This window comes from Gopherus evgoodei, chromosome 8 (genome assembly GCF_007399415.2).
Source record: "Gopherus evgoodei ecotype Sinaloan lineage chromosome 8, rGopEvg1_v1.p, whole genome shotgun sequence".
NCBI classification, from domain to species: domain Eukaryota; kingdom Metazoa; phylum Chordata; order Testudines; family Testudinidae; genus Gopherus; species Gopherus evgoodei.
The window spans coordinates 54,897,744-54,912,045 of NC_044329.1; the positions used below are offsets into that span (position 1 = coordinate 54,897,744).

Genomic DNA, 14,302 nt, shown 5'->3' on the forward strand with positions numbered 1-14,302 from the left:
CCCAGGTAGAGACCTGATGTTTTGCTTTGTGCCTCACGAGGTTATGAGTTACCAGGATGGGCACAGCTAGCAAGGTGCAGTAGGACATAGCTCCGTGGGACATGCATGGGGTGGCCCAAAGGGTCAGACGGGAGCTCAGCAAAGGGACCACTCAGTACAACTTTGGGGGTGTGTCTGTACTGTGGATGCCTGTCACCTGGGATGGAACTCAGCCCTGGCTGCTCCCCCACAGGACCTGAGGGTCACTGTGTTGGGTGGGGACCCCGGCCCATGGGCACTCCCACCTATGGGAGGCTGGCCCAGCCCCAGCTGGGACGGGCTGCCTGAGCGCAGTACCTCGCTCGCACCACTGGGTGGCATTATGTGCCGCTGGTGAGGCTGTAGCGCCCCTCCGCTGCTCTCTATGGTCTCACTGGTAGAACGCCCCTCAGGCGCCGCCCTATGGTCTGGTGGGAGGACACAGGGGTGTGTTGTTTGTGCGCAGGCGCACAGGGTGGGCACCACATGAGGGAGCGACCCGGACGCGAGGACACAGGACGAGCCCGCGGGACGGTGGGGGCGGGGCGCTTCTGGGGGATGGGAGGGAGGAGGACTTGGGGCAGGAATCGCCATGGGGGAGGGGCAGTGGCAGTGGCAGTAACCCCGGGGGTGAGGAAGGGGCAGTAATTGCATGAGGGACAGTAATTTCGTGGGGGGAGGAGCAGTAATTCGGAGGGGGGCAATAACTGCAGAGGGAGCAGTGATTCTGCGGAGAAGGGGACAGGCTGATGCAGGGGCAGTAACTGTGGGGCAAGGGCTGTTGTGCTGCACTCTTGGTGCTGGCTCAGACTCGCCGCCCCCCCTCCCGCTTGCCTGTCTCTAGGGCTTGCTATAGAGTCCATCACTGACATGGTTCCAGTGCCTCTCCTCTCTGCTGGACCAGCGCTCTCTGCTCACTCTGTCTCTCCCCTAGTGCAAACATGTCGGACCAAGAGCACCTCATGGACTTGCTGAGGAAAGAGGTGAGGTCACTGCTGATGGCTGTCAAAGAGGGCCTGACCCCAGTGCAGCTGGAGCAGGAGTACCTGACTATGATCGGCAAACCTCTCCCATTGCGCACCTTGGGCTACCGATCCACCATGGAGCTGGTGAAGGACATGCCCGATGTCGTCAATATCTGTTCCTGTAGAGATGGCTGTGTTGTACTGAAAGGTGGGTGCGTGACTTCCCTGGCAAGAGGAGCAAATGACTTGGGAACCCTCCCCCTAGCATGGAAAGACATTCAGTAGAACAGTCTCATGCTGTACTTGTAGTCTGTATGTGCATGATACAAGGCTGTTGTAGCATATGGACCCTGGATGTGGAGCATTTGGACATGGGGGAAGTTATCCAGATCCTACTTCTTTCTTGTTTCCTCACCTTTGGGAGCAGAGTCTTTGGAATGATCAGCAGCAGCAGCACTGTTTTGGGAGGAGTGAGTTTTGCAAAATTGAAGAGGCAAGCAGCTTCAGGAGGAGGATGAATTGACATTTTAAAATCTTTTTTAAGAAATGAGGGGTGATGTGGAAATGCTGGGAGAACATAGCTTTGTCTCCAGAAAGGTTCATAGAATTCTTTGGTAAGCTCCATAATACCAATCCATCAGTCCAGAGAGATCTTGCAAGGCTGGCTGTGTGCTTCCTATAACTAAGGGTATTCAGGGTTGAGTATTAATAACATTGTCTCTCACTGGTGGTGCTAGCTTGTTTTAAAGGCATGTAGATAGTGCTTCTTAATTTGAGGCCTCCCAAAGCACCGTGCAAGCGGTGACAGATATGGCAATTTCATGATGATATTGAATTAAGGTTAAATAGCTTTGGCGTCCACTGTATTATAAATGCAAAGTTTGTATTATTGTATTGTACTGTATTATTGTGGGATTGTATGCAACTTCTCTCGGAAGGAAAGACTTGGCCAATGTATACCCTGAGAAGTGTTGAGTTTCAAAGGACTCTTAAACAATATGCCAGACAAGAAGGAACTTTTGGGACAAAGTTAAGTGGGTTTTCTAGGAAATACCTGGGAGGAGGTGAATGCAGAGTGCCTCCTCCGGACCCAACTTTTTGATGCTATGTCCAGAGGAGAGTGCCATTGTCTGACTGACGTACGCATGGCCTCTCAAATGCAAAGACACAAGCAGTATAGTGCAAAGGCCAATCTATGAATGTGTGTTTTGAGCAAACAGCTGTTGTAACCACAGAAAAGCCCCATGGTGGGGTTCAAAGGAGCAATCACCTACTAGAACTCTTGCTCAAGTTCAGGTTGATCTCTAATGAGCTTATTTGCATGGTGGGTAGGTTCTTTTATTGTTTTAATAGTTTTTCACCTTAACAATGAATGTGCTTGCTTAGAAAGGGCTGTGTGGTAACTTATAACTGTGGGCAATTACACTGTTTGTAGCCGCTGGTGAGAAGGCAAAGCACAGATGGAGACCTGTTTAAGCAGTCTGACTTACTAGGGAACTGCAGCCTGGAAAAACCCCTGTCAGGAGGGAAAGAGATATGGGTCTCTTCCCAAGAGAGGTGAGGAGCTGGGAGTCAAGAGTGGGTGCCCTTGCTGGAGCACAAGGGGAAAATACACGTGCAGTTGCCATGAATTGACACCAGCTATGTATATACAGGGATCGCTTTATCAAATAGTTGTGCAGTTTAGCTTCAGTATCTACATCAGTGTAGGGCAGTGAAAAAGAATGCTATATCTGACTGAAATTGCAAGGTCAATTTAGGTAGAATGTAACTGCACAAATTGGAATTAGTCCAGGACACTGTTGCTAATACCTTTAACATTGTGAAAAATGCCATGCTGACAGGTGGTTAGGGCCTTGGCTTTACATCTTGTTCAAAAGGCTGTAGCTTCAGTAAAGCACATTATGCTGTAGCACTATCAAAAGGTTCAGTAGGGTTTTGTTGCAATACTGGCTCACAGGGAAGGGTGCCATCAATTGAGCGGCCAGCACAGCCTTTTACAATATCTGGGTTGTCTCGTGTGATCTCCTGTTCAAGCACTTAGTAGGCTCAGTAGCCCTTTTTGCTTGGATCATGATCTGCTGAGATCATGGTGCTGACACGTTGTCCTCTATGGGATGTTAAAGCTGATCCAGACTGACTTACAGGGGGAAGATAAAAGCTGTAAGTTACTGTGCTTTCCATCATTAATGGTAGAGTTCAGCCATAACTGATTAATGCAATTTGCTCTTTGAAGAGGACTGTTTCCTCAGAAAGGGGCAAGTAAAAGGAAAGGGGAGAGAGGAAGAGCATTACCCAACACAGCTTTAACTATTTATTTTTGCTTCTTTAGTCATTGCAGATGAGACCACAAGGGGGTTGGCAAGTTTGGTTGCCAAACAGAGGACCAGTTCTAAGGCGCAAAATATCATGCGAAGAACAAATGCCTTCTCTCGCCCCCGCCTGCCCCGGCGGGGCCGGACCGCTCCTATCCTGCCAGCTATGGTGAAGAGTGAGCTGAAGGACTTGCTGAGTCTATCCCCAGTCTTGCTCTCAGATTTTGATAAGGCCTTCGCCAGGCGTTTTGGACGGACATTCCAGTATACGCGCTATGGATTCTTCTCCATGATTGAAGTGCTGAGCGCAGCCTCTGATATCATTGCCATTGAGCAGACCAGGGCGGGCTCTCTGCTGACTCTGAAGGAAAGCCCCTCAGTTAAGCAACAGCAGGAAAAGCTGTCACAGGGTGAGGCTGTATATGTATTTAACTTGGGGCAGGTAGTTCTGATTAGCACATATTGTCACTTTTTTTTTCAAGTAGACTGTGTTTCAGCTGAAAGGGGCTAGGTCTCCATTGGCTGCAATAGCACCCATCCTTTAGGATTCACACACAGAAGGATTGTAGTGGTGCTGCTCCCACAGCTGTGTGCCCAGCCCAGTGCCAAAGGATTCTGACTCTGTATGACTTGGGACTTTATTACATGGTTCCTCCTCTGTGTTCTCCAGATTAGCTAAACTCGCCCCTCTCCATCCATCTACCCTGAAGTGTATACTCTATAGATAGCTTTTATTAATATGACAAAGGTTGCCTCTTTGTTGTGGAAATGGATAAACATTGATATGAGCCCAACATTGCCTGCTGGCTTGACAGGGAAATGGATAACTGTGATCTGCATGTTCACGTAGTTTGATTAATGCCATGTATAAACCTCTTCTCTGCTTAAGGTAAGATGATGATTCAGCCAAAGAAAGCAGAGCAGGCCAAGCCTGATTCTGTGTTACCACCTGCAGTTAGGACACCCCCTCCAGGATCTGTCTTATGTACAGAGAGCCTTGAAACACCAAAACGGGGATCAGAGCCAGTGGAAGCAGCAGTAGGGAACTGTGGTGAGAGACTGAAACAAGTAAGTAACTGAAGTAGTGAGCTGTGGGGTCTTTTATCCTTAAGCAGAGTAATTTAATAATGTAATTGTCTCTGGGATATAGTGTATCATCAGTACAAGGCAAAATAAGGTTTTCTAAATTGTTTTCAGATTAGTTCTACAGGAAACAAATTGATATTGGCATGGGAGGGCAGTGGGCTATCAGAATCCTGTTTCTGGTGTGCAAAATCTCTGTACTCATGTTACAGATCACTCATTGGCCAATTCCTGTAACGTTACCTAATGACAGAGTGCCTTCCACTCAAAGATCCCAGAGCACTTAACATTAAGCCTCATAACCTTCCTGTGAGGGTAGATAAGCCATGGTAACTATTCCCACTTTACACAAATGGAAACTGAGGTACATTGTGGTTAAGTCACTTGTCCTAGGTCACACAGAATCTCATAGAGAAAGGAATAGAAACCAGGAGCCTTGAGTCCCTGTACTTTGCTCAGACTACTATATATACTGCCTCCCAAGGACAGAAAAGAATGGAAGCTTTTCCAGGTAATGCCATAACAGAAAGACACTATTTCCTTTGTCCTTTTTGGTCCTGATGGGCTCTGTGCTGAGGTTGCATATAACTAGACTGTTTGTTATCACCAGGGAAGGGCTTGGTCCAAAGGCCAGCCATTGTTGTTGAGTTCTGTGTGCTAGGCTATATTCAGACAAAGGAAAACACTCACTGCCCTCACCCCAGTGTGCTTATCTAGGTGATCAGGCACAGACAATTCAATACTGACCCACAATTAATACAATGGTTAATGGTACAAATGGGAGGTGGTGTGGATTATTTTAGATCATTGTTGAAGTACTAATGAAGCAGCATATGTTGAGGGATTTGAAATGAATAATACTTTACACCTAAGAGGGTCATTTAGCAAATGAGAGAGAGAGTGAGTTCTGTATGTAGAGGACAGCATGGGGATAGGTGCATAGACATGAGTGGGAAAAAATACGAAGGATAGGTTTAGCAGGGAGGTTTGGATGAAGTGTAGGCTGTGGGAGGGAACTGATCCAGAATTGTAATAGGCTGCAGTATAATTAGTTCCTGCTAGAAGGCTCATATGCCATGGCAAGAGCCTTAGGGACAAAGGAAGAATGAAAGAAAGTGTGTGAGGTGTTCTGAGAGCTCCAGAAAGCTTGCTTATGGGCAGGGTTGTACCTACCCATACACAAAGTACACAACTGTGTAGGACACCAGGAAATTTGGGGCAGCAGATTTCCTGGTGCTTTAAGCAGCTGCATGCTGCTCCAGCTCCTGCTTCGCCTCTTCCCCATGGCTCCTGCTCTTGCTCCGCCTAAGCCCTGCCCACCTCTACTCCTTCCCCAAAGCCCCTGCCCCACCTTTTCCTGCCCCTGCTCTGCCCCAGCTCTGCCCCCACTCCCCTGAGGTCTGCAGCAGGGGTCAGGCCTGCACTCACCGGCGGCAGTAAGTGGAGTGACCCTGCCCTAGCCTGCTCCGCTCCCCTGGCTCCCAGCTGCACTGCTGCTGAGTGCTGGGGGGGGCAGTTTCCCCCTGCCCCCTAAGCCCCAAGGCTGGTAGCCAGGGGAACAGAGTGGAGTGGGCTGTGGCTGGGTCACTCCACTTCCCACCACCCCATGGGTGTGAGGTTGGGCCTGCCCTGTACTCACTGGATGGCAGGAAGTGGCATGACCTGGGCCCAACCCGGTGCACTCTGCTGGCTCGTGCTGGGGAGTGGTTCCCCCCTGCCTCCCAGACTCTCTCCCCCTCCCCGCCCATGGAGGCCTGGGGCCAGCCAACCCCTGGTGGGGTTGCATAGGGCACCAAAATGGCTAGGGATGGCCCTGCTTATGGCTGGCATGGAGTCTGCTTTATGATGAGGTGGTGCAATGCCGGTAGTATAATGGCAAATGTAAGCAATAATTAATTGGCGACCCCTGCATCACAGCAAGACCCATCATCAGTATTGGTGAGCTACAGAATAGTCACCAGAGATTATGGAGGGCAAGAACTACTAGACATTCCAAGTGCCCTGTATCTGAGCAGTTTTAGAGTTAATGGTTGTGCATGTCATGCATGCAGTGTGTTTTCAAAATTCTTTGCTAGATGCTGACATTCAATCCTGTTTCACTGCAATCCTAATCTCTTTGTAATTTCCACTGATAAACAAATCTTTTACTGTAATTGTTGCCCCCTTGATTACAATTGATATGAGTTTTCTTGAGCCTTGGAATTCACCTTTTCTTGGTATGATTTTTGGTTTTTTCCTTGAAGTTGGAGAAGGATATTAAGATGATGTTTGCACAGAAGGGAGCCGGAGGGACAGTCAGCTCAGAACTCAAAGAGAAGATCCGAGTTGTAAGTGTTGCTGATATCTGGAAATGTCTCTAAGCTTTGGGCAGGAATAAGCATTTAGACATTAGCATGTCTAAAGTCCTATGATCAAGGAACACCACAAGACTTGGTGGTTACAGGGTAAATTAGGGAAGATGGTGTAGGGTCAGCAAGATTGAAATATGTTTCCTCTGTCTTTGGCATCAGATAATCTGTATTCTCTGCTGGGTTTTTCCAGGCTATCTATGAATCCTGATGCTTGTGCAGAACCAGAACCTATGAAAGGTGGAGACACCCTATAGATTATTTAAATGTGTGTATTTAGGGGGAGTGAGATCACACTGGAGAATAATCTACTATCCTCTCTTTTACTGCTTGTGTCTTGAACTGTTCCCCTTCACAGCAACTGAAATTTTACAGATACTTCATGCGCTAAAGAGCTCACCATCGTCCTATAAGTGTGGACAGTACCTTTCATGTTATGGGTACACTTAAGCAACCATACTGAAATACAGTGGTGGGCTGCTAATTGAGGCTTCTCAGCATAGCTGTCTGGGTTGGGTTCTGAACGTGAAGGTCGTGAACAGGTAGATATAGGAGACATGACTACTTTGTTCTTACCATATTGCTAAGTGGGAGAGGGGTTTTTGGCTAGATTTGGCTAGGGGCGTTAGGATGGTGCCTGTTTGGAAAAGAATGTAAAGGTATGGAAAGGGTCTTCAAAACCACTGGCCTAGATTATTTAGCTGGGAATTAGACTTTTGATCCTTGCAGCTATTCTACAATGTGGAATGTTCATAATCCTTGTATACAGTAGAGCTTCTCTCTGCACGGAGTTCAGAGATGTGTGAACTTGTTGATTGGGACAGATGAATCCATGCCAAAGTAGATACTTTCCATTGAAATTCTCTCTTGTAACTGAGCAGGCTCTGGGTGGACTTCCTGTATCTTCTAGCAGGGCCTGTGGCCACAGCTGAGGCCAACAGATCAAATACAAAATGCAGATAATTTAAAGAGCTCTTCCATTTGCTCCTCCTGCTCGTTTCACTGTGTGGGGCCATGAATTCCAAGCATGCACATGCTATCTGTTGTCCTTTCCTCTTTTTCCAGTTTATATGTACCCTCAGAAATTAAGTTATGCAAGTCTGAGGTTCTGGATGAGTGGCAGAGCACTGCTAATTGGGGGCAGTGACAGATAGAAGGTCCAACACGTCTAGCCACGGGCTAGTATTAAAGTGCATGTCATTAAAAAGCTAGGGCCCCTAACTTTCTATAAGTACTTGTTTTGCACGCATAACATGCTGTTTAGTTGTCTGTGTTGCAATATGAAGCCTATTCTTACTCCCTCTTTCACCTAAGGTCCAGGTACACAACTGTCTGGTTATGATGTGTCTTTTCCTATCGTGTAGGTTGCAGCCCAGTATCCTGAGGGTTTGCTTGCTTCTAAGCTACCTGGTGAGTTTGAGGTAAGTTTTGCCTCTGGCAGGTAGGGAGTCTTTATTCAGTTTGGCTAAAGCTGGGCATGGTACATGTAGATCTCTGTAAGCTTCTCTCTCAGCTCTGATATAGCAGTTTCCTTTTTTCAGTGCGGGTCCCCTCCAGAAGAGGCTGCCAACTCTGTGTTGGCTTTATGGTGAAGATCAATACCCGTAGGAGCTAAGATAATGTCGCCTAACTCATGTCCATTCACATGCTGACAATGAGGAAATAGGAATATTTCCCCCAAAACTTAATTACCCCAATAATTCTTTTAAACAGTTTTAAAAGGGTATTTTATTTAACTAATCTTGAGGCAGGCCACAGGCTGAAATATTGATTTTTCTAATCCTTGTGGAATCCTGTAAGTAAATGAAATACCCTGCTTAAGAGGCTTAAGAGAACTGAATATATGTATTTTGAAAAAAAGTCTAATTTTTTTTGCTGTTGAGGAGCAGCTCCACTAATATTAGGGAACTAGTGTTCAAGCTCGTTCTGTCTGGCTGCAGGCTTCTATCTATAGTCGTGTTCCAGCAAAACACATTCTTTGGTCGTTTAACAAAATTATTAGATATGCAAAATGTAAATCTACATCCTGTGTCTGGTTTTAGGGATCAGGTATGTGTCTGTTACACAGCAATGAACCTTGTAATTGATGCGCTGTGGAGTGCTGCATTCCATGTCCAGCATCAAGAATGAGAAGGTCGCAAGTCATCTGGATATGATTTGTTCCAGCTTATAGTCCCGACTGTGAAACAGTTCTGTTTAAAAGATACCATTGAACTGTTTTTATAGCTTTGGAATCTTTTTCCTCCCCATACTTTTAACTCCCTTTAGAATGGTGTGTTGGCAGTTTTTTTTAAGGCAGTTGAATATGCCTTGTAAAACTCTTCTTTTCTGGCAACAGGCACGTTTTAAACAGAAGCTGTCCGTGAAGGAGCTGGGGTTCTTAATGTGATGGAGTTCGTTGGGGCCCTTAATGATATTCTCTATGTTGAGCGCAAGGAAGGTGAACAAGACTGGCTGGTCTTTGATCTTGAATCCAAGTGCTTAGCAGATGGTAAGTGAGGTTTGTATGTCCATGTTTCACTGTAGGGCAGGAGTCACCAAAATACTGCTGGTGGGACAGATGTTACCAACGAAGATGTACAGCAGGGTCCCTTAAAAATGGGATCTGTAAAAGAGAAGCAGAGTCTACAAGTCTCATCATGCAATTCATCACCTTGGTCTAAACAGAGTAGTGTTCAGAGCAGGATTCAGCATTACACACTAGCAGCTTTGCTTATTTCTTACCATTGGTGAGTGGATTTGTCAAGCCTGAGTGAAACTCTTAGATTTGACATTTATATTCAAAATTAAAAACCTATTGAGATGAATGGGCGGACTTCACATCTGTTTTAGAATTACTGTCTGAGGCTGTCAAGAAAACAGAATTGCATAGATCGGGGTAGGCAATCTATGGCACGTGTGCTGAAAGTGGCACGTGAGCTGATTTTCGGTGGCACTCACACTGCCTGGGTCCTGGCCACTGATCCAGGGGGCTCTGTGTTTTAATTTAATTTTAAATGAAGCATCTTAAACATTTTAAAAACCTTTACATACCGTAGTTTAGTTATATATTGTAGACTTATAGAAAAAGACCTTCTAAAAATGTTAAAATGCATTACTGGCACATGAAACCTTCAATTAGAGTGAATAAATGAAGACTTGGCACAACAATTCTGAAACGTTGCTGATCTCTGGCTTAGGTTCATTGCCAAAGAGTATTTTCACAATAAAGGCTAGCTCCCCCTCCTCTTTTTTTTTAAATCAAAGATTAGATTCTGCTGCAAGTATTGGAATCTGTGACCAGTATCACAGCAGTGGAAAGTGTGTGGTAAAAGTGCTGTCCATTTGAATTGTGAAGGCAAATCATCTGCTTCTCCTTCCCTTCTCTGTGGAGGGAAGCTTGCTTTGTTGGCATCTTGCAGATTATACTTTAATGCAGATATTTTTGAAACCTTTTTGTTGTGGGTTGAGGAGGGAAGTTTTTTATCAATGAGTTTTGTAGCATGTGCCACTGAGCAAGGAAAGAATTTATAGTGTTTCTGCTTTTGTATCTTGATGTACATAAGTTCTTTTTCTCATTGCTTTCTGAAGCCCAAATGGATGTGTTCTCCTTCCTTTCTTAGGGCCTTATCTACAGACGCTCCCCAACTTACGCAAGCGTTCCGTTCCATTCCAGAATGCATTGCGTAAGTCGAATTTTGTGTAAGTCAGGAATGTATACCCAATGTTTATGAAGGCCAGGAAAAAAAAAGCTTACAGAATGTACGGAACTTTTTCCATAAGTGCGGATTTCATAAGTCGGGCTTGCGTAACCTGGAGAGCATCTGTACGCTAAAGAAATTTACATCAGTGTAGTGTGACTTAGCAGTATAAACTGTGGCATTGTAAGCCCTGTTTTACAGCAGTGTGGTGTGTCTACATTGGAAATTGTGCAGGTGTAATTATCTTGATGTAGTTACACAAGGGGCAATTTCTTTATTGGGTTAAGTCACACTTGTGTAAGCCCTGCTTTACTTCAGTGCAACATATTTGCACTAGAGTAAGAGCAAAGGTGAATTTCCTGAATGTAGATGGAGCCTTGGAAAGTAACAGCTCTAGCTTTTAAGACAAGTGAGTTTCATCCTCTAACAGAGCACATTTGGTTCCATTAGATGAGCAATCAAAGGATGAGATCTGTCAGTCTGATTCTTTGACATTTTCACTAGGTGCAGCTGAGCTTAAGGTCTCCAGCTGGGATTTCCATTCTGAGAACTCAGAGGCTGTGGACCTGAAAAAAAGCCAAGTATTCAATGTGGTAAAAAAGACGGTGAAACCAGTGAGTGGCCTTCAATAATGTAATGACCAGGGGTGCTTTTCAGGTTTGAAAGCTGTGATTTGTGTGGCTGGCTATTGGGAATTTAAATATCCCTTCAAGAGTGTACTGTAGCCAGACTCAGCCTTGCAGAGTTACTGGAATCTTTCTGCATCTGTATCCAGCCTGTCCAAAGCCCTCTTGCCTATGGACATTGTGGATTCTCCATCACTTGAAGTTTTCAAATTGAGATGGGATATTTTCCTAAAAGATATGCTGTAACTCAAATAAGAAGCTATGGGCTTGATGCAGAGAATACTGGATAAGGATCTCTGGCTTGTTATGAATAGGGCCTTACAAATTCACAGCCATGAAAAACGCATCATGGACCATGAAATCTGGTCTCCCCCATGAAATCTAGTCTTTTGTGTGCTTTTACCTTAGACTACACAGCTTTCATGGGGGAGACCAGCATTTTTCAAATTGGGGGTCCTGACCCAAAAGGGAGTTGCAGAGGGAGGTTGCAAGGTTATTTTAGGGGGGTCAGAGTATTGCCACCCTTACTTCTGTGATACTTTCAGAGCTGGGCGGCGGGAGAGGAGTGGCTGTTCTCCAGGTGCCCAGCTCTGAAGGCAGCTGTCAGCCAGCAGCAGCACAGAATTAACGATGGCAGTGTCATATCATGCCATTCTTACTTCTGCACTGCTGCTGCTGGCGGCTCTGCCTTCAGAGCTGGGCTCCCAGCCAGCAGCTAGCACTCTCCAGCTGCCCAGGTCTGAAGGTAGGGCCACTGCCAGCAGCAGCACAGAAGTAAGGGTAGCAGTACCGCAACCTCCCCTACAATAATCTTGCAACCCCCCCCCCCCCCAACTCCTTTTTGGGTCAGGACCCCTACAGTTACAAACACCATGACTTTTCAGATTTAAATAGCTGAAATAATGAAATGTACAATTTTTTAAAATCCTATGACCATGAAATTGACCAAAATGGACTGTGAATTTGGCAAGGCCCTAGTTATGCAGGAGGTCAGATTAGAGTATCATAATGGGCCCTTCTAGCCTTAATATCTATGAATTTGTTCATTCTGTTAAGTACCTTACTCCCACAATGCAGTTTCCACCTATGGTGGTTGATCAGGCGATCTTTTGAGCTCATCTGCATTGCTTCTGCATTGTCCATAGGGATGGCTACCAGGTGAAGTGAGGTGCCTTTCTCTTTCTTTCTCCCTTGCCTCAACCTTCCATGTCCTGAAGTTACTTCTATGGCACACACTCTCCTTGCTGGCACAAGAAGCAATGTACACAGATGGAGTCTGAATCTCTATAGAGCAGCAGAAAGCACTGCATGCACCTAGTTAACTAAATGAAACCAAAAAAGATTTAGTTCACCTTTTCAGTCAAGTCCTCTCATGGAAGGGACTTGCTTTCTCCCTTCTGGGGTTGCCTCTAAGTTTTCATGACAAAATAGTTTTTTGCGTTTAATAGCCTATTTTCCAGGCTCCCAGATGGGAGCTGTTCAGAGGTCACTCTCAAATCTGGTGCAAGGTATCTGTTCCCCATTTGCTTTCTTGGTGGGTGTAACACATACCAGAGAGAGTTTTTAGAATTTCTCTGTTCCCAGAGAACTTTCTGCTGGCAGATGATCTCCTCTGCTGAGCCAGTCAGACCCAATGTTTAATTGGAATATTTGCAATGGGTGAGTCAGGCACTCCTTCTCCTTCATTGTGGGTCTGAACCACCCCAATTAAATCTGCCAGCCCTTGTCATTTGAAGACCTTAAGAGGAAGGGCATTGCAATAGATCTTAAGCAGTGCTTAATTTATGCCAGGGCTGAGCCCTTGCACCTCTAGGCTCGGCAGTTCTAAGCCCCGGCACCTCTGGGCTTGTCACATCACTTATCAAAGTAAAAATATTGCTTGAGCATGAGCACTAGCACCTCTTTTGTTACAAATTAAGCACTGGACTTAGGCTGTACAGTGCCACTTAGTATCCTTTCCAATAGGTATTAGGACAAGCCCCACCAGCACTGGGTTTTATCTTAATGGGGCGGTTGCTTGTCCTTGTTCAGTGCACCCACAGCACCAGCATTTAACCATCTGTCTGAGCACCAGATCCTTTTCCTCCTTTTCTTGGCTCTACAGTATTGGGATGTGGAGGAGCTACAGCTAGCACGGGAGATAGCAGAACCAGAGATCCCCCCTGATGCTGTTCAAGACAGAAGCCTTTATTGTCTCCCTGCACTGGACAGTAGCTCCCTAGTGGGTGTCTTTGTGGAGAAAATCATCTCGCCTAACCAGTTCTACATCCGGATATGTAGCAAGGAAACATCTGAGATGCTGGAGGACATGATGATTGAGATGAGGTGAGAAAGCTTTGCATCAGCTTTGTGCTGTGGCCTGCTGTGCAGATTCTTCATGAGTATGTGTATGCATGTGCTATGCTGCTGAGAGAGCAGGGCACCCAGCTTGCTGTTGTGGTTGGTATTGGCTTGGGTGTGTTGGTGCAGATGTGCATGCACTCTACTCGTTCATGTATGTATAATGCTTACTCATTCCTCTATAATTGGCAAACAAGAACTATTTGGTGGCAGTTAAGGCTGCAGCAGGACACACTTCTTCCACCCAACATTTAAAAGCATAGAAATAAATAGTTATGGCAAAGGACTTATGCATTCCTTCACACCTTCATGTTGCCTACAACACTTAAGGCTTTCACGTCCATCTCCAACAGATACCAAAAAGCACTACTTACCCCAGCTTCATCAAACTTGCACAGTAAGGCAATACCTTGACAATTACTTCCTGTGCTTTTGTATCAGCAGATCAGCACATCTGACTGTCATGCTTTCCATGCATTTGGGAAGGTCATTATCTAAAGGTTTTGTGTTAAAGTAAAAGCTTGTTACGAGTGGGGTACATGTTGCTTTCAGGGATAGTTATGAAATGCTCTCTAGCATCATTACTAATGCATAACTCATTCTAGGAATTCATGCATAAGGAACAGGAAAGTGACTAAAGGACAGCTCCCAGAATGTGTTAGATTTCTTGCAGAAGGAGTACCAAAAAAGTGATACAATCTTAATGAAAAATTGCCAAATAGGGTGACTTTTAAATGCTTATAATGCTCTCTATTCATTTTTCATTGAACCACTATGAAAAATTCAAATAGTTTCTGGTATTTTTAGACATTTCAACAAAGTAAAGGTTGACAGCTTCTGTTAAAAACTGAACTCTGTAACACAGCTCTAACTATACTTTTTACGTATACTTTTTTTACATACTGCTGTGCGAGCAACCTGGAACAT

At 45.4% G+C, this 14,302-nt stretch overlaps 1 protein-coding gene across 1 annotated transcript in view; it reads left to right on the forward strand.

The window, feature by feature from the left end:
* The first annotated feature begins 510 nt into the window (after positions 1-510).
* Positions 511-14,302, forward strand: part of TDRD5 (tudor domain containing 5) — a 32,762-nt gene continuing 18,970 nt past the window's right edge. Inside the window, 10 exon segments of the mRNA XM_030574000.1 lie at positions 511-552; positions 953-1,191; positions 3,316-3,708; positions 4,188-4,366; positions 6,625-6,708; positions 8,094-8,150; positions 9,068-9,107; positions 9,110-9,220; positions 10,914-11,023; positions 13,140-13,360. Coding sequence (XP_030429860.1) covers positions 960-1,191; positions 3,316-3,708; positions 4,188-4,366; positions 6,625-6,708; positions 8,094-8,150; positions 9,068-9,107; positions 9,110-9,220; positions 10,914-11,023; positions 13,140-13,360 — 1,427 coding nt within the window. The 5' untranslated portion in view covers positions 511-552; positions 953-959.